The 24,610-nt window shown below is 42.1% G+C and overlaps 1 protein-coding gene across 2 annotated transcripts in view; it reads right to left on the reverse strand.

The window, feature by feature from the left end:
- The window catches only part of Snap29 (Synaptosomal-associated protein 29kDa), a 131,218-nt gene that overhangs the window by 30,566 nt on the left and 76,042 nt on the right, over window positions 1-24,610 (reverse strand). For both annotated transcript variants that reach the window (XM_068372512.1, XM_068372511.1), the window contains exon 5: window positions 800-998. In XM_068372512.1, the coding sequence (XP_068228613.1) occupies window positions 800-998 (199 nt within the window). The remainder of the gene's footprint in view (window positions 1-799; window positions 999-24,610) is intronic.

The raw sequence follows: 24,610 nt of genomic DNA on the forward strand, positions 1-24,610 counted from the left end.
ATTCTTTTAACACTAATTTGACTAAATGAATAATGCTCCATACCTGTGTCACTGAACAGCACCAAAACCCAAGAATGGCTGCCATCTAAACTACTTAGCAAGATAAGACTACTATAGCTGTAAAGCTCAAATATGACTCAAAACATTATTAGTTTATAACCCTTAAATTAGCAACAGAAGCCAACAGGGACTGTCAAACTTAAGTAATGTCTTAATTTGAAGAGATAAAGTTGGGTATATCTATATGTACAAACATTGTGACAACTATACAATACTGTAATTTTAAGCTGTGTGAGCCTTAACTTTATTCTACATGTTTAAAGTTTCAATTACCTACAATACACACAATAACTCTCTTTTTTCATTTCAAAGGTTTATAGGTTACTCATGAATGGCAGAGGCAAGGGACAGTGACAATTCTCTAGAGAATAACCATATCTACATATGATCAACGACCATGCCCCTTCACCCAAATGAAGACCAGGGAGGGGCATGCAATGGCTGCTTATGAATCAGTAGGTAGACCTATAGTCTCCCCAAAAGCCCCAGCCTTAGCTCACAAACACTCAAAAGAAACTACTAAGCTTGAGTCAGTTTTGAACCACAGTCCTAAAGTTCGCCCGACAGGGATGTTTCCAATAAGGTACCACAACCATGCTTTGCTTTCAATATGATACTGTACTAATTATTCAAAGAATCTAATTCCTTAAGGGGGAAAGATTTAAACATGCAACTTTCTAATACATCTTATTTTGAAAATCTTTCACAAATTTATGTTAATTACTCATTCTTAACTTACAAGGATGAGGAGCTGACTTTTGTGATGCAATCACAGCTTGACTTCTCTCATAAGCAGATCCCAAATGAGGATTACTCATAACATCTGGAGGAGGTCGTCCACTAGGGGAAGTTGGGGAGGTTGCTTCAGTCTTGTCACCATCTTTACCAGGTGACTGCTTAGGTGTTGACCACCAAGTTTTTAAGCTACTAAATACACTCTGTAAGGAATTAAAATAAATTTGCATTCTGTAGAACAATAAGAGTTTAAGTGGTTAATTTATTCAGCTATATACCCTAATATAATACTGTATATCAATCAAGAAAGAACTCACGCAAAGTTTCACCAAAGTGATCATGATACACACAATTCACTGGATGGTGGTTTTGATATTTACTGACCATTAGGAATCATTAAAGTGTAATAAACTTAAATGTTTTAAACCTTACAATCTTAGAAAAATTTCCCACTTAAAATAAACATGGGACTTGAAAGAACATAAGAATTATAAAATAAAAATTACAATGTAATAAGTATAGAACACTGTATTCAGTGGCTAAAATTTTCTGTAGTGTTCATATAACCCCAAAGAGCAAAAATAGAATTCTAATTGAAATATTTTTTATTTTAAGACTCGCCTCATGTTCATATTGCTGCTTCTCCAGAAGCTTGGTTTATTAACATTTACCACTAAAATTAAAAAATAAATCCCTCTGAAAGGAAATTTCAAAAGACATGCCACTAGTAAAGTAATTAGACACTAGCAGTTAATTGTATGAAGCCATTAATGGCAAGAGGGGCTTTAATTTAAGTTTCTCAGTCGCCATCAGTATAAATTAACGTACTCCTCTCCCAGAGTGTGATAAGCTTTATTTCACTTTTAAGTTAGCTTCCTCTGGCTTTGTTAGCAATTACTGCACAAGGAAAGTACTGTGGTTGATATTACAGCTGAGAGGAGTGCATTCACCTCACTTTTCCTCAGAAGGAAAGTATGTTTCTATTAAGTTTTGATGAAACTTGCATTTAGTTCAGAAAGCAATCTAGAGAAGTTTAGGCTGGTTGTTTATAGCTGGGATGATGAATATAACAGGCCACCACTGTTCTCTAATACACACCTAAAAAACCTAGTTTTAAGTGATGTGCTTCAAAGCTCTACTTACTGTAGAGTATTTAGTTTCTACTGTTTTATCTCAGGGAGCCAGTGGGTCTTTGGTTGTAAGAGATAATTCTGATAGTACATGACTGATTGCTAACCCTAACCTAATGTAGGGTAATAATGTTCCATTCAGTAAGGGTTCTGAATGACCACTACACATTAAAGAGTTGAGTTCCTCTTGCAGACCTCAACTTCCTTAAATTACTTTAGATCCCTCTGTTGCTAAACTCTTGCATTACCAGAATCTGAGTCAGGAGTAAAAACTCACATGCTTCTTCCTCTTTTCAACCCTCAACCTCTGCTCTGCAAGCAGAGGAGTCAAGGTCTGAGCAAACATCGATGATAATGCTCCCTTAGGGGTAGTAACCAAACAGATTTCTCCATCGGGAAGCACAACACTGGGGAACACTGTCACGAAGATGTTGTACGTACACTCATGGGAGCTTGCAACATAGGCACAGGGGCTAGGGCTGGGATCACAAGCAGAAGTAGTAGGGATTACAGGCCCTAGGACCACAGGTACAAGGATCAGGGTGATGGTGGCATACACAGATGACCAGGTCAGAAAGGATGCTAGGAGTGACACCTAACACTGGAGTAACACACACTTTCAGCCCTGGAGCTGACTTACACCCAAGCTAGGAATGGCACCCACATGTAATGGAGCTTTTCTTAATGGCACTGGTGTCACAAAAAAGCCTTAACATGACAAATTTGGAAGTAATATGTATTTTTCCTAAAAATACAAACCTGTAGCTATTTATAGGCGACAGAAAGACCAGCCATTAGATTTTTAACAAGGTTTAACCATCCCCTGCTAGTTAGCAGGGGTAAGGGGTGGGGGATGGGGGAAGTATCTACCATGCTTACTCACACACCAGGGTTGAGAGCCCACTTTGCTTGGCGGTAAGACTTCAAAGGGGGCTGGTGCTGGCGGGCCAATTTGTATAATTACAGTAACTACAGCTTTGTATCATTAGAAAAAATACAAATTACTTCAAAATTTGTCATTTGTTCCATCGCAAAATACAAACCAATGCTACTTATAGGGATGACTTACCCTTTAAGAGGGTGGAAGTCCTTGCCAACTGGCTTTTGGCTTAAACCCCGGATTTTCCCCTTTATGCATTTTGCACATAATTGCTGGAAACACTACACCTCGCTAAAACCATGCTATGCATGATCCGCGGTCTGCATAAGCTGTGTGCTCGTGATACCAGCAATGTGACTGTCTAGGTAAAAGTTCTTCCGAGACATAGGAATCTTCTGAGGTTACCAAGACATGCCCAATACCAACCTCATTATGGTATGGGGACGCAACAAGTATTGGAACAATACCAGGTTACACGGGGGAACAATGGTTTACGTGCAGGTAGTTGAGGTCAGCTTTGCAGAGGACCCTGGCTGCTGATTCCCCAAGAGAGGGGAAGATGAAGAAAAGAAGGAGCTAGACATTCTTAATCATTCAATCACACTAATCCCGGGTAACCACTGCCCTCAACCATCTGCTACTTGTCCATCAACGAACTTGAGGTGTTAAACCAGTTGTTCTGGAGCCACTACAGGACTAATGGAAAAAGTTTCCAAGTTTCTGTGGGTTAGGCCTTGCAGGTAGTGGGTGGTGAAGGTCGTTTGACGCTTCCACACGCCTGCATGTAGTATCTGCACCACATACAGTAGTAGTTTTGTTTGAATGCAAGGGAAGTTGCAATGTCCCTGAAGTCATGAGCTCTGGGTCGATGTGTCCGAGGCGGATCAGAACTCAGTACTAGGTCAACGACCTTGCAAATCCAAGCAGGGATGGTGTTCTTCATGATCCTCCTCTTGACCTTACCCATGCTGACTAAAAGTGCTAGCACTCGGGGACGAGCTGCAGATGTCCTTTTGAGATAGTACCTTAAACTCCTTACTGGGCATAGTAACAATTGATCTAGGTCATCGGTTACAGAATGGAGACTCTTTATCCGGAAGCAATCGAATCTAAGATCCGCTACCTGCGGATTTTGAGTCTTTGCAATAAACTCAGGGACGAAACTGAGGATTACCTCTCCCCATCCCCTTGAATGGGTGATGTCATACGAGAGACCATGAAGTTCACCAATTCTTTTGGCCGAAGCGAGTAGGAACACCGTCTTCAGAGTAAGGTGCACCTGTTGCCTTGTGTAATGGTTCATATGGGGGGCCCTTCAGAGATTGAAGGGCACAAACCACGCTCCAAGGAGGAGGTTTCATTTCCGACTAGGGACAGGTAAGTTCATAACTTTGTATGAGGAGAGAAAGTTCCAGCAAGGAGGAAATATGTACTCCTTTCAGCTTAAAGGCGGGACTCAAGGCTGAGTGGTAACTTTTTACTTCCGAAACAGAGAGGAGCATACCCTCCCGTAGGTGCTGGGATAGTGGCCTCAAGGGAAGAGATACCCCTTCCACAACACCAACCACAGAACACAGGCCACTTAACCTGGTAGACTGATACTGACAACCGTCCTAGATGTCCAGCCATCCGTTTCGTAACTTGTTGTGAAAATCCTCATTGAGTGAGGAGGTGCTGGATAGTCCTCAGACGTGAATTCCTTCACTACGGCTTTGGAGGAGATGTTCGCATATGGCTGTTTGAGTAGATATTGTCGTGGAGGGAGTTCTCTTGGGAGATCTGTTAGGAGCTGCAGAAGGTCCGGAAACCATTCTGCGTGATGCCATAGCATAGCTGAGAGAGTCATTGAGAGATTGACGGATATTCTGGTCTTGTTGAGTACTTTTCTTGTGAGACAGAACAGGGGAAAGGCATAAATATCGATGTTGTCCCACCATTGTTGGAATTCAGTCTGGAGATCCGGGATTAGGGAGTAGTAAAGCAGGAGCCTGAAATTCAGGGACGTTGCAAACAGGTCCACCGTCAGGGAACCCTACAAAGTCAGGACTGTTGGCTACTAGATGATTCAGAGACCACTCGGAGCCCACTATCTGAATCGCTCTGCTCAGTTTGTCCGCGAGCACATTCCTTTTGCTCAGAGTGAAGCGTACTGATAGGGTCACTGAGAATAGGGGCTGTAAAAATGTACCACCTTCTTTGCTGATGTAAGCCACTACCGTGGTGTTGACGCTCATCAACACCAGCCGAGTGACTCGCCAGGAACTTTTGGAACTGTTGAAGGGCCAAGAAAGCTGCCTTTATTTCTAGGATATTTATGTGCTGGTACCCTTTGGACTCGGATCCCAGGTCCGAGGTCGTGTGGTGCAGCATGAGGGTCCCCCACCCTTCTCTTGATGTATCTGAAAAGAACATAAAGTCCGAGGGTAGGACAAGAAGGTCAAAACCCCTGTGAGCATTCTCGTCTGACACCCACCATCTGAGATCCGTCTGTTCTAGTCCCATGGGAAGTAGAACATCAGGGGAATTGTTTGATTGATTCCAGTTGGATTTTAGCCGCCATTGAAGAGATCGGATCCTGAAGTGACGGTTGGGAACCAGACGAACAGAGGATGCTAGGTGCCAGAGGAGACACCACCACCTCTGGGTTAGGAGTTCTCATCTGAGGAACGGTCTTGCAACCTTCCTCAGCCTCACTACCCTGTCGTCTGATGGGAAGACTTTCTGTTGATCGGTGTCTATGATCATACCTAAGTATACCAGTCGTTGAGAGGGAAGCAGCGAGGACTTCTCGAGGTTCACCATGATCCCCAGATTTTGGCAAAGCCTCAGAAGTTTGCCTCGGTATTGAAGAAGGGTTGCCACCGAGTCTGCTAGAATCAGCCAATCTTCCAAATATCATAGGAGACAGATGCTGATTTTGTGAGCCCAAGATGACACTATGCAGAAAACTTTCGTGAAGACGTGAGGTGCTGTGGAAAGACCGAAGCACAGGACATTGAACTGGTATTTCCTATTGTGGTTTATAGGGACCTGATGTCATCGTCATATGAAGGGAGTCCTGGTTGGTCTTCCTCCATTTCTCTGCAGCCAGCTCAACGTCTTCCATTCTCAACAGGGAGGAACCATCCAGAGATGAGTTTTACAGTCTCCTAATCTCCTTCTGTAGGACCTGACAATGAAACCTTTCTGTTATTGAGTCCCTTCGCCGCAGGATCAAGTTCGCCCACATGTACACAACTTGATGCGAGAGAATCTCGTTGGTTTGAGTTCCCGATAATAGAAAGGTTTCCATCGCCTTCCTTGAGTTCTCCTTGGACCAATCCATGGTCCTCATGAGATGTCCCACTGATCCCAATCAGAGATCCAAGCATGAAGTAGCCTGCATGGCGTACTTCGCCACCTTCTCTTGGTTCAAGATCTCCGAAGCCAAGAACGTAACCTGACAACCTGAGAGTCTGTCGAGGGAGATCCCAATGGTCAGAGCCTCCAACAATTGAAGATCTCGTAACACTTCCTCTGCTGCACGAATGGCAGCGGAATTTGTTTAGAAGATGAGCCTGGCCGGAGGAAGCTAGAGGAGCCGGTGATCTGTGAGAATGCCTTCCGACGCGCACTTGTCAGATCCTTAGACCAGGGCTTCTGAGTGCCATAGACATGGTCCAAGACTGTGTCTTTGCCCTCTTGAGGGGGCACCGCCGCGTCAGATAATTCATTGATGGTTCTCATACAGGCCAAGACCTGCCAGAGGGTGTGCTCTGACTCCTGCTCTGCCTCAGATAGCTTCAGACAAGCAGCTCTAGGAAGATGGTCATCGTCATTATCAGTCATCCAGCCACGAGACATGTCAAGGTGGGTCAAGGTTGTCCCTTACACGATGGGTGTCGCTTGCTGATACCACTGCAGGGTTCGGAGATGGTCATTTAGGACCTTCCTCGGAAGGTCTTGATACCCTTGCCAAAGACTTGGCCATAGTCTTGGTGTCCTTCAACTCCTTCCGAGGAGGAAAAAATTCCTTCAGTTGTGAAGGTCTTGAACAATCATCCATTCATGTCTCTCCTACTGAGGGAGAGATGTCCTCTCATACGGTTTTGGAAAATGATTGATGTTCCAGTGGAACAACCTCCATAGGAGAGAGGTGAAAAGCATTCACCAAAGACACTACTCTAGGAGGGAGAGACTCGATGCTTGTGGGACAAGAGCGAGAGCCTACTCGCAGAGGGATGACAGTGCTGAGTATCCGCTTTAACCCTGGATAGGTACGGTGGGTCGTTTGCGACCCCGAGCGTCAAAAAAAAACAGGTTTTTCTCACGTGACTCACCCCTGTTACTGAATTTGTGGGTGATCGACCTGCAGGAGGTGTCTCCCCTACACGCTCTAGTAGTGTCCAGATGTGCATTGCTGTAGCTGTACTCCTTCCCCGATTTCTGAGACGCGTCGGGGTCGTTCGCGTCCGAGTTTACCCTTCTGAGGTAGTTTGCATAATTATCGAAGTTATTACGTATTATGAAATTGTCGTAGAATGGTGCAACTTGTATAGGTTATCAGTTGTGAAAAGTCTTGGTGGATTGTTTGGCTACCATGTGCATGTTTTTTTTTTTAGTTAAAATGTCGTTCATCACCACGAGGACCATTTTACCGCGAGTGCCCCTTTTTCATTTTTTTTCATTTTTTTGCCAAGTCATTTTTCCGTAAGATATTGCCAAATAGTGTCGTAAAACTTTTGCTTGTTTAGTGTTGGAAAGTGTGTCTAGATGATCTGGCTACCCATGCATGACTTTGTTTTTGTCAGATACGACGTAGTTATTGGTATATTGGGTATTTAACTGCGGTTACCAATTTCTGTTTTTTTTTCAATATTTGTAAAAATTACTACGTAGTAAGGAATTGCCGTATATTATTAATTTTTTTTTCATGTTTATGTGTTAGAAAGTGTGCCTTGATGGTTGGGCTAACACGTGCATGTCTTTTTTTTTATCTGAGATGTCGTATATTAGAATGTCGGGCATTTTACCGCGAGTGTCCCTTTTTAATTTTTTAAAATTTTTTTGCCAAGTCATTTTTCCGTAAGATATTGCGAAATAGTGTCGTAAAACTTTTGCTTTTTTAATGTTGGAAAGTGTGTCTAGATGATCTGGCTACCCATGCGTGATTTTGTTTTTGTCAGATACGACGTAGTTATTGGTATATTGGGTATTTAACTGCGGTTGCCAATTTCTGTTTTTTTTTCAATATTTGTAAAAATTTACTACGTAGTAAGGAATTGCCGTATATTATTGATTTTTTTTTCATGTTTATGTGTTAGAAAGTGTGCCTTGATGGTTGGGCTAACACGTGCATGTCTTTTTTTTTTATCTGAGATGCCGTATATTAGAATGTTGGGCATTTTTCCGCGAGTGCCCCTTTTTATTTGTTTTGCATTTTTTTGCTTAGTCATGTTACCGTAAGGAATTGGCAAGTAGTGTCGCAAAACTTATATTTTTATAGTGTTGGAAAGTGTTTCTAGATGATCTGGCTACCCATGCCTATTTTTTTTTTAGCCAGATATGGCGTATATATAAGTATGTGTTCGATTTTCCTGTGATTGCCATTTTTTCGTTTTTTCCCATTTCTTTCAAAATTACTACGTACTAAGGAACTATCACAGAGTAATATTTCATTTATATGTTTATTTGTCGGAAAATATGCCTTGATGGTTTGCCTAGCACGTGGCTGAAATTTTTTTTTTCTGAAATGCCGTATATTAGAATGGCCATTTTTCCACGAGTGCCCCTTTTTATTTGTTTTGCATTTTTTTGCTTAGTCATGTTACCGTAAGGAATTGGCAAGTAGTGTCGCAAAACTTATATTTTTATAGTGTTGGAAAGTGTTTCTAGATGATCTGGCTACCCATGCCTATCTTTTTCTTAGCCAGATATGGCGTATATATAGGTATGTGTTCGATTTTCCGGTGATTGCCATTTTTTCGTTTTTTCCCAATTCTTTCAAAATTACTACGTACTAAGGAACTATCACAGAGTAATGATTCCTCTAGATGTTTATTTGTCGGAAAATTTTGTTTATTTTTTTTTTGATTGAATATCATCAAATTTTTTTAGCTAAAATATTGTTTTACATTTTTTTTTTTCGATTTTATTTCCCTTCAAAAAAAATTTTTTGGGTCAGAATTTTAATTTTATAGTCGTAAAATAATCGACAATTATCCAGCAACCCACCATACAATTTTTATGCATATCCAATAATAATTAGATTAGTAAATAACACCTTGAAATTGACATACCCTTCCTACATTTCAAGTGGCAGATTAGGGAGTCAGAGTCAGTGTGGTTGGCGGCCATTTTGTGGACATATCCGAAGCGTAAGCTGCCCTATCTATATATATTCTTGTTCCCTATAGAATTTGTCATATTTTGGTATATTTTTACCTGCATAAATATCATATTATATATTAAATATATGTATTTTTTTACGAAATTTCCAAGTACTCAAAAAATTACCTTTAGATATGGCCCCTGATATAAATGTAATTTACAAAATAATGAAGATTTTTTTACATATTTCTATTTTAGAATAACATATGTGTATTCCCTAAAAAAATTAGCCACTTCCTATTTCATTTGGGTACCCAAAAAAATTCATGAAATTTGGACAATTTTTTTTGGCCAAAAAAAGTTACCCTTTTTTTCTCATTTCAGATCTTCACCTCCATGGGTCTGACTTCATCCAAAATACATCAAGATGTGTCCTAAACATTGAAGAATCAATTCCTAAAAGGATTTGTGTATATATGTATAAACTTTTTTTTATGAATTTTTATGTCAGGTCTTTTTTTTTTTCTACTTAATTTTTTAAAATATTTATAATAAATAGTTTTTCTGCAGATGAGTAGTATTTATCTTTACAGTTGTTTTAAGCATTCATTGAAGTTTTTTTTGGCAAAAGAAAAAAGGAGGTTACTGCAAAAACTGATTTTTCAAGAATTTTTTTTGGCGTCGGGGTCGTTCGCGTCCGAGTATACCCTTAAAGGGGTGTCCGAGGACCGTACCTATCCAGGGTTAAAGTCTATGCCAGTACCAGTTTGATCTGGAATGAGTCCTGCTGTTTAGCTACTCCTCGCTTCCTCTTGAGAGGAGAGATGGAAAGTGCCAGGGGCTCTACAGGAGCAGGAACTGTGGATTTACACCTAGGGTCAACTGGAGGAGAGGATGACTTTTTCAGGGGAATCCTAGAAGTACTGGTAGGTCAAAGAAGTGGAACACCTCCCACAAAGACCTGGTGGACTGCTTTAACCAGGCTGTTGAACCACGGTTCTTTGCCCACTGTGGCGCTGGCTGAAAGGTCCCCTGAGAGGATCGAAGCTGAGGGTTTCTGAAAAAGTATGACATTTCTACCTAGATCAATTGACGACCAGACGGAAGCAGAAGCGAGCAGCTGTGGCTTCGAAGGTTCCACCTTACAGGGGAATGGAAGAGGGCGGCTTGCCTGTTTGGGATCCATGGAATCCCTATTGGCAAGTTCTTCCCGGAGAGGAAATTGACGAGAGTCGTCCTTCCGGCAAGATTTTCTAGGAGAGCGGTGACAGCGGGAAGATATGTGGGTAACAGACTTCCACTCTACAGGCGAACAGTGATCTGGATCTGATGGTTGGCACTTGCAGGCCGGAGAATGAAAGGAAGAACCTTTACGAGGCACTGGCAAATGGTGGGTCGGCGAGAGCCGATGCCCCGACGAACAAGAAGCTCGAGGAGAATGTCTGGACGACTGTCTCAGATCTAAAGGAGATGACCTACGGTCATGAGAACAATTGACGTTCTGGCAAACGGCGGAGTTCTGGCAAACAACGGTGAACGCATAGGGGCTTGCAAGCAGCGAGTCACAGGAGAACTAGGCAAAGCTGGAGAGCGACAGGTGAGTGACAAGGAGCTGGAAAACTGCGAACAGTCGACGAACCACGAACTGCAGGAGCTCGACAAGCAGTCAGAGAATCCGGAGATTCTATGGCAGCTAGCGAATCAAGCACAGCTGTCAGGTGGCGAGAGGTCGGAGAGTGACAGTGGATAGGCAAACACTCCAAGGTTGGCGAACAGCGAGTCTAGGGAGAGTCCGATAAGGTAGGCGAGGGTCGCGAACCAGAAGGCTGTCAGTGAGGCTGACGAGATTCATCATGAGGACGAACTCTAGGACAGAGCAACGCTCGAGGTGACGAATGATAATGAGTGGGCGAGCGGCAAGATCCTGGCAAGTGACAATCCTTCGAGGGGGATCATCCGTCGGACGAAGGAGAAGAGCCAAAGAGACGTCTCTTAGCCAGAGATGAAGGAGAACGTCTGAAGCGAGGAGGAGGATCGCGCACTCGGCGAGCTTGACGAAGACAGTGACAATCTGATGAAGGGGAGGACTGCTCAGCAGGAAGATCTCTGGAAGACCTCCTGATCGGGGTCTATAGAAAGGATCTCACTCTAGAACGAGAGAGATGCCCACCCGTAGGAGAGACCTGCCTTGGACTTTACTCCGTCCCAGACAGAAGAAGTGGGCTCAACAAGGGGGTGAAGCGCAGTCTTCGGCAACGGCGACAGCGACGGCGGAAGAGGTAGGTCGAAAGTCGTCAGCAGACCCAGCAGATGACACCTCAGTGTCACGTAAGCCCACACTTAGCAACAATAAGGGATCCACCTGTAAGGAAGTCGGTATCTGCTTCCACTCTGCGATGAGTTGAAGGAGTTCAAACAGCGCCTTTTTTAAAGAGGGGCCGATCAAATCAAGGGACGCCACACCTAAAACACATCAGAAAAGGAACAGGTCTTACTTGGGGGGAGGGGCAGAGCCGCTTCACTAGGGGAAACAACACCGTCCCTCGAGAACCGAGGTTGACCTGGGGTTAATTGGTCTATGCTCTTCTTTGAGGGTTCCCCGGGGAAAACTGACCGAACAGCTTCCCCAACTTCGAGGAAGACCCTGAAGGCGAAGAATCCCTTTTGGACTTCTTCTTCCGCCGTCGCCCAAACTTCTTCCACTGAGAGGCAGACCATTCCCGGCACTCGAGGAAGGTGTTGTCCTGGTCACAACACTGGCCCTGGCATGCAGGACACAACAGATGCAGATCCATGTCAACGGACGTCAAAGTCCGGAAGGAGCGGCCCTCAGGTCCTGGGTAGGTCCTCATGAAGGATGCCAAGAAGAGAGCACACACACATTGGAAAGAAAAGCAAAAAAGTAATTAGTTAATTGGTTAGCAATGGCAAGCTAATAATTGGTGAGGGGAAAGAGGGGTAACATCCGTTTTCCACCCGAGCCAAAAGCAAAGTGGGTTCTCAACCCAGGTCTGTGAGTAAGTGGGGTAGCTACTACTCCCAGCCCCCTGCTAACTAGCGGGTGGGTGGTTAACCCTCTCTAAAACTCTAATGGCTCGTCTTCCAGATTCAACGAAAATAATATCCCCAATAAATAACTTTGGTTTGTGTTTAGTAATTGAACAAATGTAAAATTTGAAAGTAATCTATATTTTTCTCAACTATACAAACATGAGTTCTTTACAGAGGAAATAGAAATTAGCATTAGTGGGAATACAGCTATAAAAACTTTTAACGAGGTATTAACAACTGTTCTGGTTGTAACCAGTGGTAGCAGGGGAAGCACCACTCCCCACAACCCTACCTTGATTATAGACGGGACTTCCAGCAGTAGAAGATAGTAATTAAAGTCTATGTAAAGAACTCAGGTTTGTACAATATACTAAGTTGGGAAACACAAATCACTTTAAAATTTTTCATTTGTTCAGACACAAATAAAAAACACTTGTTCTTTACATAAGTGTCTCACCCTATGTTGAGTCAAAGTCTTTTTTCCAACTGTAAGGAACTTTAATACCCAGGATTGCTACATCTGAGCATGGTAGCACATGAGATGAGCATCCTGACACCTTGTTAACCAGTGGCATAACTATGCTGGAGGATCAACAGTCCGTGCAAGGTGGGAAGTGAGTGAAGACTACTAATGTGACATTGTCTATGCAATACTGCATACTGTTTAAGTAGAAGGTTTACGAATACACACACCCCATCTCCTTGTAAGGAAAATGAGGACATAACCAAAATATCACCATATATAATAACTAAGCAGCTACATGGGGCTTACCAGCAGTACAGTATAATTGAGATCCAGCTGACAGGGGAGACAGATGTTGTGCCCCAAGAGAGGGGAAGATGAAGAAAAAGAGGCCATTCATTCTTTCAATTCAGCCCAGGCTAAATTAATAACCTCTGTCCTAGACTAACTGCTAATAGTCTTGTGAGGGAGTAAATGTAGCTATACCACTTGCCGGGCAGCCACCACCGGTGGCTTGTCGCCTCCTTACACCCGCCTGTAGCACATACATCACTGAAACATTCTTTTTGAATGCTAGGGACGTGCTAATGCCCGACATAGTGAACTCTAAGTCTTTCCCTTCCTTGTTGAGAAAGAGATGGATTAAGACCCCAGTCAATGACTAGCCTCAAACGGAGGAAATCGTGTTCTTTGTAATCTTCCTTTTAACCTTGACCATACTTACAAACATATGTTTAGTATGAGGGGATGCTCCTCTTGCGCATTTATGAGAGCGCTGAAAGCTGACGATCAGTACAATTGGTTACTTCTCGAAGACTTAAAATCCGGAGGGATGTAAATCTGGGGTCAGACTGCCAGATTTTGAGCTTCGCAACGAACTCAAGGACGAAATTGAACAAAACCTTCCTCCATCCCCGTGAATGCATACATGTCAACTTGTACGGTTTACCTGTAAAACTTATGGTTTTTAAAAGAATTTTGCTTTGTACGGGAGTAGAACTGATTTCTTACAGATTTTACAATTTACCAACCTATCTTTTTTTATTTTGCTTATACTGTATATCATGTATAATTTACCTATTTCTCACTATCTTACATTGGAACAAAGGAAGTGCATAAATATTGTTTGCATTCCCGCTGCCTCGTGAGATTTGGTTAAGGCTCATGCGCACTGTCACTGGATAACGTGGGTTCGAAGAGTAAACAAAGGAGATCTTCACATTGTGAATCAAGTGTGGAATGTTACTGCTGTGGGCAAAGTGTTGACAATGGGTGATAAATCTCCACAAAAGGACTGACCTAAGGTCAAATATAATGGCAGATTTCAAAGTCAATGGATTACGACCTTTAAAGGAGTCATTGGAAAATCAAAAGCAGGTGAACATTTCCCTCATTGCACAATTTTTGATAGGGACATTAAGGTGGCTGCCTCAGGAGTGTACTATGTCAATGCAGATTGTGAGAGGGGCTTCAGCCAAGTGAGGAAAATTCACACAAACTGCAAGAAGAACCTCAACACAGACAATCTCACTTCTATCCTCCAGTGCAAAATCGACACAGATGAATGCTGTGACATAAAGCCGTCAAGCCAGCAGATTGATCAGGCTATGAAGGTAACTTACCAATACAATTATGAACACCACTAATATGAGAGCTTTCTCTCTTGATTGAATGTGCTGATATTGTGTTAGTAAATTGCCAACAGCTGTGGACAAGTGCCAACTTGATGATACAATTTTTCCTATAAACCTATAACTGTGTTAATTGCAATGACCATGTGTGATAAAACCCCCATGCCACCGAAACCCCTTAGTTCTTCCCTTGTTGTACTTAGTGCTTCACAAATTTCCTCTTCTTTTTTCCAATGTCTACTGACATCTCTGAAGTGAATGGGGTTCATATAATATTGCCCAGATCACATTTTTGTTATTGTGCTTTTATTATGACATAAAATCTAGTCAAAATGTTGTCACAATAAATATATGGAAAGATACAAGATTATTAAGTTTTCCATGCATAAGGATCCTAAGGAAACTTTAAGCATTTTTCAGCGATCCTTTACAGATTTTACATACTTGGTGTTGACACGTATGTGAATGGATGATGTATGAAAGACCATGCAGCTCATTGACTCTTAGCTGAGGCCAGGTAGAGCAAAATTACCATCTTAAGAGTTGTCTTTATCTGGGGCTCAACTCAGCAGCTCGTATGGAGGCCCTTTGAGGGAATGCAGGGCTTCCGTCACGTTCCACGGAGGTGGTCTAATTTCAAACTGAGGGCGAATGTGCTCAAAGCTCCGTATGAGCAATGAAGTATACAACTCCGTGGCAGAAATGACGATTCCTTTCATTCTAAAGACCTGACTCAAGACAGCAATAGCCTTTAATGGCCAACACTGAGTAGAGTTTTTCTTCTTGGAGGTAGTTTTACAGTAAAAACTAGGTGATTAAAAGGGATAGTGGCTTTGAGAGGAGAGACATCCCTTCAACAACACTAAAGACAAAAGATTGCACACTTTGCTTGACACACTGAGGATGATGACCTCTGTTTTGCCACTAGTTGCAAAAAACCACTGTGTGTGTGTGAGGAGATGCTGGATACCCTCCAAGCGGAAAGTCATAAGGATGCGACTGTCCCGTGGTAAATCTCGACATGTGGTTGATGAAACAGATCACGAAGTGGGGTTAATTCCCTAGGAACCTCCTCCAGCAGCAGTAGAAGGTCCAGGTGCCATTCTGCCCATGACCATAGCGAAGCTATCAGTCAGGTCACAGATCTGTTCCTGTTGAGGACTTTCCTCAGGAATCAGAATGGGGGGAACACATAGACATCTAAGTTGTCCCACGGATGTTGGAAGACATCTTGAAATGGCACCTTTGGGTCTGGTACTGGTGAGTAGTACTGTACACTGGCAGCTTCCAGTATAGGGACACCACAAAAATGTCTATGTTTGACAACCCCATAAAATCTATTACATTGATCGCTATCTGAGGACTCAAAGATGACTCGGATCCAACTTTCCGAGTTTTTTTGGCCCAAATTGTTTGCCAGGATGTTCTTCTTGCCTGGTATGAACTGGGCTGACAGGGAGATCAAATTGTCATCTGTCCAACGCAGGATTTTCATGGCTAGCAGACACATTTTCTGTGAAATAGTACCTCCTTGTTTGTTTCAGTAAGCCATTATGGTCGTGTTGTTACTCATCCCTCCTACTGAGTGAACTTCTAGAAGATGATGGAATTATTGAAAAGTAAGGAATATTGTTTTCAACTAAAGGCAGTTTATATTGCAAAGGCGCTCTGATTCGGATCACAGTCCAGAGGCCATGTGTTGTCGCAGGTGAGCCCCACCTTTCTTTTGATGCATCGATGAAGAGCATCAAATCTGGGGGAGGAGAAAGGTCTACGCTCCTGAGAAGATTGGAGTCCAGATTTCACCAGGTCAGGTCTTTCTTGTGTTTCATCCCCACCAGAATAAACATTCCGGGAGGGTCCCTGCCCTAAAACCAAAAGGTCTTCAGTTGTCATTGTAGTGAACGCAAATGAAGACGACAGTTTAGTACTATGCGCTCTATTAAGGCCAGGTGATCTAACAGTTGCTGCCACTGATGGGCTGGCAGTGTGTCTCGTTGAATGCAGGTTTGCCCTACTATCTTGAATCTTGCGAGTTTGTCCTATGAAGGAAAGACATTCACTCGAATGGTATTTATTCACATCTCCAGGTACAGTTTACCATTTCCTGGTTTGGCTGTAAATTTTACTTTTCCTTGCTTACCAAGATCCTGAAATCAAGGCAAAACTGGAGAAGTCTGTCTAGATGAAGGAGAAGGGTCTCCATCGACCCCCGCCAAGATAAGTCGGTTTCTTGATAGCGAAGGAGATAAATGCCGTTAGCGTGGGCCCAGGCTGACTAAGCTGAACACTCTTGTGAACACCTGAGTGAGTGCTGACATGCCAAAGTACAACACCCTGAACTAGTAAAACTTGTCATGAAACACAAACCTGAGGTACTTCCTTGAGGAAGGAAGTACTATACTGGGATCTGGAGGTAGGCATTCTTTAGGTCCAACAAAATCATATTGTTTTGCCTGAACATGGCTGCGGACTCCATCTTCAACAGCCTGTTGACCGAACTCGTTCACAGGCGAAAGGTCGATGATCGGTCTCCAGCCTATAGATGGCTTTTCCACAAAAAAAAGTTGAGTGTGAAAGACTTGGATCCTGTCAAAGTCCTCTTGGAGAATGCCCTTCTCTAACATGGTCTGGACCTCTGCCCAAAGGGCTCTGTCCTTCACTGATCCTGTCGTGAAGAACGATGATCTCAATGGGGGATGAATCAAATCACGGGAGGAGGAGAGTTGGTGAATGGGATGACATAAACCAATTGGAGGATGCTTACTGTCCAAGGTTTGACCCTGTGGCAATGCCATCTCTGCCACTTGAGTCTCATGCATAACCCCCTGGTGGTGCTGTGGGAAGGAAGGCACTCCTAGTGGGAACGTCGGCCACATCCGCTAGGTCTTCCCCATCGTCTTATGGTTCTCTTGCCCTGAAAGGATGGAATTTGGGGATTACCTCTCTTATGCTTATATTGCCTTTGGTCAAATCTAATGTTCTTATGACCTTGTCTTGGTTATGGTGAAACGTTAGGCCTAATGTCCTTATGACCTTGTCTTGGTTATGGTGAAACCTTAGGCCCGGTAGGTGCCGTGGGAGGCCACGATGTTACTACCATGAGGAGGAAGGAGTCTTGGCTTGCCTTCCTCCACTTCTCGGTCACTGCCTTCATGTTCACAAGAGGAAATAAGGACACTGCTCATACATAGATGTTTCTGAGAAAAACAAGCTCCCTCCTCGGCACCTGCCTCTAAAATTTGGAGATGGCAGCGTCACATCTCTTCAGGGCCAAATTGGCCCACAGGTTAGCTATGTTTTGAATTAGAAACTCCATCACCCTTGCGCCAGTAAAAACAATGCTCATAAAAACTTTTTGAGATTCTCAAGGTCAGCCAAATTTTCAGCAAAACAAAAACCCCACTGTCCACAATCAGTGGTCCATCAAGGAGGAGGCCTGAACCGTAGGTTTTGCCATCCTCTCCACATTCAAGGTGTAAGTGGCCATAAACACCACTAACTGGGCTGCCAGCTTCTCCACATTCAAGCCCAGGTCCAGGCTTGAAACTACCACATCTAGGAGCAAAGGCAAAGGGCCGTCATTCATGATGTTGCAATACTTCCTTTGCGTCACAGAAGAGGAAGCAGTTTCATTGAACAGGCAGTCCTAAGGGAGTCCTTCCTTACAGAAATCTGTGAGTCTACTTCTTCAAGTCCCAGATACAAGTTTAGACCAGGGAAGTTCTAATTTTGGTCTATAGGCCACATCTTTTCCTTTAGAAGGGAAGTAAGGGGTCTCACCAAGCCAAGGCCATTAAACTGTCTCATGCCGGAGAGGACTTGAGTAAAGGTTAACTCTGACTTGCCTTTCTGCATGTCAGGAGCCTTAGGGTGGCTGGAGCTGGAAGCTCACCTATGGAATCGTCTGATTTGCAGCCGCCATCCATCTCAAAACCCAAATCTGGTCGAGTCTGAGATGTTCATTGTCATGATCAGGTTGTGCCACATAGGCACAAGCTCTAGTAGGGTCGACTTCGGCCTCATGGGTTGCGAGAGAAACTCCATTTTGTTGAACCTGCTTCTGAAGACTCACGTCCTGTAAAAGCTTGGAGGACCAGTTCTTGGGAAGCCTGTTCGTGTCTTTCCTCTCCTGGGCCTTACCAGTGAAGGAGGCAAGGATGCTGGCATCATCCTTCTGTCCTTTAGTCTTGAGAGACTTACTTTACTCAAAGGGCTGCTTTTCTGGTCCTATACTGCAGGGGAATCCTACACTTTACAGAACCTACACAATCACTTCCTCGTATGCATTCCAAGGCATTCAGCATTTCACAGTGGATATTGCTCATTTCTTGTTAAATCCACATTATCAAAGAACTTGAAAAACAAGAGAGTCTTCAGTTTCCCCTTGAAAATCTTTATATCTTCAGTCTTTCGGAATTTTAGTGGGAGTTTATTGCATAGTCTTGGGGAAGCATATTTGAAGGCTTTAAAACCTACAGTAGACATATATCTTGGTTTCAATAATTTGAAACCGTCTATAACTAGTCTCGTGCCAACACAATTTGTTGACTGCACAATACGTAGCAAGTCTCTTTGATATTTTGGATGTCCGGTTCTGATAACTTGATAGGTTATTGAAAATATTCTATACTCAATTCTTGCTTTAATATGCAACCAGTGTAAATCAATTAGTATGGGAGTGATCCATTCTCGGGGTGGGACACCTTTTATAAGTCTTGCTCCTCTGTTTATTATGTTTTGTAATTTCCTAAGTGGCCCTTTTGGTAGAAAAAAATTCTTTACAATTTTCCTTACAGAATGTTCATCTAAGTACAGTACTTCTTTATAAAAGCAATGTTTCTAAGATGATATACAACAGTTTTTACTACATTTTTTATTTGGGCATTGAAACACAAGATACAGTCAACAGATATTCTTAAATCACAAACTTTACCAGATATCAGAATGAAGTTGTTATTTATGTTTATTTGAATACCGCCGAAGTTTCTTTGGCTGTTTTTCTCTCCAACCATCATAAATGCCGTTTTATTTTCATTTAATTTTAGTTGTTTGATGGTCATACATTCCCTAACACTAAGACTTTGGTTTGGACTTTCAGCCATATTGTCTATAAAATTTATGGAGAAGTAAATTTGAGTATCATCTGCAACAGTTTGAACTTCACTCCCTACCTTTGTAGCACTTTTGAGAGACCAATAGTATCAATAAAGAATAAGATTGGGCCCAGTACACTAACCTGAGGTACCCCTCTGTTTAATGGTTCATATGATGAAAAGAGTTTCCAAATTGCACACAGTAGTTTTTGTCAACCAAGTAGTCTTCAAAGTATTCAAAAGCTTGATCTTCAATACCGATAGACTGTAGAACAAAAGCAACAATAGGATGAAGTAATATTAAAATACCATATTTGTTTCCATCCATCATTTCCAGCATATCAATTACGACAGAATAGCTAGCTATCTCTGTAGAGTATAATTTTTGGTAAGCAGACTGGTTGTCTGGCAAATCTATTACTTCTAAGTAACCAATTAGTTGTTCAAGAATTACATAAGAGTACTTCTTTCTCCAGTTACTTCAGATATTGAGATCAGATTGATCGCACAGTTTGTTTTCTTTGCTCTCTTGATAATCCTGGTGACTTTGTCGTGTGTTATATTATAGAATCTTGTTAGTTACCAATATATCTGTATATTTGGTGTAACACTAATCTGATGTTAAATATTTCTGAATGACCTAATTATATTTTCTATTTTGTTTTTAAAGAATTTAGAAAATTACTTGCTAATTCCTTGTCAGTGTACCCCTCTGGTAACCTTCTTTCTTTTAAATTTCCCATTATGCCATTTAGGAGACAATATAACTTATTTATGCCTGATGTTGCTTAGTGGGTCTTTCTCTTATAGTATTAGTTTTTTCTCTCCTTAGTAGATAATTATATTGGCACATTGCAGTTTTGTATTCTACCCACGTGCTTTCAGTTTTTAACCGATTCCACTTTCTTTTTTTGTCTTTTTTCCTCTTTTTCTCCCCCATTAAACCAAGGAGATTATAGTCTTTTCCATAAGTGGACATACGGTATCATATTCACTTTTAGTCAACCTACTATATATGGTAATTAGGCAGTAAACACACAGCCCAAAAAACATTGGTTATGTTTGCAGGAATATTGACAGCATCATTTAATTTCTTTGAAACTTCTTCTGCGAATATATAAGGAAAGAAGTTTGATCTATGTCTAAAGTTTATTTTCTTCACTACTGTGTGTTTCTGCAGAGGTAATCTAAAAGTAATAAGTTTGCACTAAAGAGAAAGTGCACTTCTCTTTTACATTTATATCAGATACAATGTTATTCATTCCATCACTTAAAAGTAAGTCCAACATATACCCAGTCAAAGTAGTTGCAGCGTCAACATTATTTACCAATTGATATGATTCCGGTAACTCACTAAATGCTGATGCATAATGATTTGATATGTCACCCAGCCAAAGATTGAAGTTTCCACAAATAACTAAATCAATTTTTCCATGCTAATCATCTCAATGAGTATACTGAATTCTTCAAAGAAGATATTAGTATTTGTTCTGGGAGGTTTGTAAACTGTTACAACAGATATATCTTTTATTTTTATGCATAAAGTTTACTTCTATATATTCAAAGCTTGTTACACTGGTTCTTTTCATCATCTTGAGATTTGAATAGCCATTATGAATGAAGAGCCCAACTCTCCCCACCCACAACTTACCCTCTCTTGGAATATGAAAGATAGCATGTGTGTGTGGGGGGGGTCATTTTAGTAATACCCTTGTCAAAGTTATTTAATCATGTTTCAGATAATGCTAGTATGTCATAATATTTTTCATATATCAATTGTCAAATTTGAATACAGTAGTTTTATTACCAATAAATTTCATATTTACATAGCCAAAAATAATGAAATCCTTTGCATCCATGGTCCATGTTTTCTGCAAGCCTCTTCAATTCCAAAGCATAAGCTTGACTATTTCTTTAATTCACTCTGTAGTCACTTGGTTTGTTTAACTTACTACAGTTTATGCATTTTATCTGTCATGAATTAGATAACTTGGTGGAGTGTTTTCTTGAACATTTCCCGAACATTTTATAATTACTGTAGTCTTAAACTACCGATCTTTTTCAAAATCTCCGTACCTTTAATAGTGGTAGCAGGTGATCACATGATACGTATCACATATGTTATAAGTACCCCCATCGCAACATAACTTTATCACCTTTATCATGAATAGCCTTCCAAATTTAAGGATCACATTTCAACAAGTAGTGGGTAGTCCCACCTGCATCACTTATCTTCTCTCCTATATTTAGAATATGGTCCAGGCAATGCAACGATGCCTTTGAATCAAAGCACTATACATATCATTATTTTAGGTTTTAGTTTTCCAATTTCCTTGTCTCGACATCATCAACCATAGTTTAAGTCATGTTTACTGCTTCATTTCTGATCTTTTCATCAGCAAAGTTTACAACATGATATTTTCATAATAAAATAAATTTTTGAACATACTTACCCGGTGGTTATATAAAAATAGCTTTAGCCTCTGACGTCCGGCATAAATTCAAAACACGCGGCAATCGCAGATAGAGTAGCCAGGTGTACACCAGCACCCTCACACGCGAGATACACAGAACCATTCCATAATTCCTCAGATCTTCCATGCCTATAGGTCTCTAGAGGGGATTGGGGGGAATAAAGTTTATATAACCACCGGGTAAGTATGTTCAAAAATTTATTTTATTATGAAAATATAATTTTTGAACATTAAACTTACCCAGTGGTTATATAAAAATAGCTCATTGACACCCTTGGTGGAGGGTTAGAGACAGCCAACATTGTTGGAATATTACTTAAGAGTTAATAAAAACAAGCTTAAGGGTTCGTACCTGATAAGGAAGCTAACTTCAATGATTCTCTGCCTCATTATGCCAGCTTTCCTTATGAGATCCAGCGATCCACCCAGGGGGCTGAAGACCTCTAGGAGCTGTCAAACCGGTGTAAATACCTCTATGTGACAGGACCTCATCCAATACCCTTGTTCCGGGCGCTCTCAAGGAACAAAATTGACCACCTAACTAAAATCAAAGATTGCGGAAGACTGTCGACCAATCTCCACAAACAACCATAAAAATATAAAAGTTCCAAGAGAAGAAAAAGGGTACTAGGATTAAGGGAACGTAGTGGTAGATCCTTCCCCCACTACTGCACTTGCTACTACGAATGGTCCCAAAGTGTAGCAGTCCTCATAAAGAGTCTGGACACACTTCAAGTAATGTGAGGGGAACACAGATTTACTCCACCAAAAGGTTGTGTCTATGATGCTCTGCAGAGAACGATTCTGCTTGAAAGCCACAAAAGTTGCAACAACTCTAACTTCATGAGCTTTCACTTTCAGCGGTTTGAAGTCTGCCTCACTGCAGTGTGAGTGAGCCTCTCTTTTTAAAAGTCTTATAAAAAATGATAGGGCGTTTTTTGACATTGGTAACGAGGGTTTCCTGACTGCACACCAAAGAGCTTCTGACTTGCCTCTTAATTCTTTAGTTCTGTCCAGATAGAACTTCAGTGCTCTTAAAGGACACAGGACCTTCTCCAAATCTTCACCAACCACATCGGAAAGGTTTGTAATCTCGAAAGACTTAGGCCATGGATGAGAAGGACGTTCGTTCTTGCCCAGGAATCCAAGTTGCAAGGAGCATATGGCTTTGCCATTTCTGAAGCCAATATTTTTGCTAAAGGCGTGAACCGAACTGACTCTCTTAGCTGTCACAAGACTAACCAAGAAAAGTGTCTTTAAAGTGAGATCTTAGAGGCCGAGTGTAAGGGCTCAAACCTGTCACTCATGAGGAACTTCAAGACAACATCTAGATTCTAGGCTGGTGAATCCTGTTGTCGCTCCTTAGAAGTCTCAAATGATCTGAGAAGGTCCTGAAGGTCTTTATTATCAGAGAGGTCCAAATTCCTGTGCCTGAAGATGGCCGCTAACATACTCCTGTACCCCTTGATGGTAGAAGAAGATAAGTTGCGTCAGCAATTTGAGTTACAGAGGTACTGGATGAAGAAACTGAGTTAGTTCTGCACTATTCTCTAAAAACCTCCCACTTGGACTGGTAAAAATGATGGTAGAAGCCCTCCTTGCTCTAGCGATAGCCCTAGCTGTCTCCTTCGAAAATCCTCTAGCTCTTGTGAGTTTTTCGATAGTATGAAGGCAGTTAGATGTAGAGCTCGGAGGCTTTGATGGTGTCTTGCCAAGTGAGGTTGTTTGAGAAGATCTACTCTCAATGGGAGGCTTCTCGGAATGTCCACAATCCATTCCAGTACCTCTGTGAACCATTCTCTTGATGGCCAAAAGGGAGCCACTAGAGTCAACCTGGTTCCCTTGTGTGACACAAACTTTTGTAACACCTTGTACAGAACTTTGAATGGTGGGAACGCGTACATGTCCAGGTGAGACCAATCCAGCAGGAAAGCGTCTATGTGTGTTGCTTCGAGATCCGGAACTGGGGAGCAGTATGTCTCCAGCCTTTTCGTTTTTGAGGTTGTGAACAAGTCTATGGACGGACGACCCCAAATCCGCCATAGCTTCTCGCATACCTCTTGATGCAATGTCCACTCCGTGGACAGAACTTGATCCCTCCTGCTGAGGCTGTCTGCCATCACGTTCTTCTCTCCTTGGATGAATCTTGTAAGCAGGGTTACATTTCTTTCCTTTGCCCAAACGAGAAGAATCTTTGCAGTCTCGTAAAGTGACCTCAAGTGAGTCCCGCCTTGTTTGGCTATGTAGGCCAATGCTGTGGTGTTGTCGGCGTTGACCTGCACCACTTTGTTCCACACCGACCCTTTGAAACCTTTGAGGGCCAACAGAACTGCCAAAAGCTCCTTCTGATTGATGTGGAGGCTCTCCTGATCCCTTGTCCACAGACCTGAGATCTCCAACTTGCCCAGTGTTGCTCCCCACCCCGAGTCCGAGGCGTTGGAACACAACACAAGGCCTGGGCTCCTTTCTTCCAATGAGAGACCTTCCTGAAGCTTGCCCAGGTCTTTCCACCACTGGAGGTACAGTACCTTCTTATTGGTTCCGTAAGGGGAATGCTTTCCGTCTCGAGGGTCTCCTCTTTGTTCCAATGAAGATTGAGGTGGAATTGAAGAGGCCAGAGATTCAGTTTTCCCAGGGAAACAAATTGTTCCAGTGAGGAGAGGGTTCCCAGCAGACTCATCCACTCTCTTACCAAATAAACTCTTTTCTCTGGAAAAGTACGAAGTTACTGTATAGGAGGGCTTGTTGTATCCTTGAGGGTGACGGAAAAGCCTGAAAAGC

The sequence above is a fragment of the Palaemon carinicauda genome, chromosome 4 (assembly GCF_036898095.1).
Source record: "Palaemon carinicauda isolate YSFRI2023 chromosome 4, ASM3689809v2, whole genome shotgun sequence".
Lineage (NCBI taxonomy): Eukaryota > Metazoa > Arthropoda > Malacostraca > Decapoda > Palaemonidae > Palaemon > Palaemon carinicauda.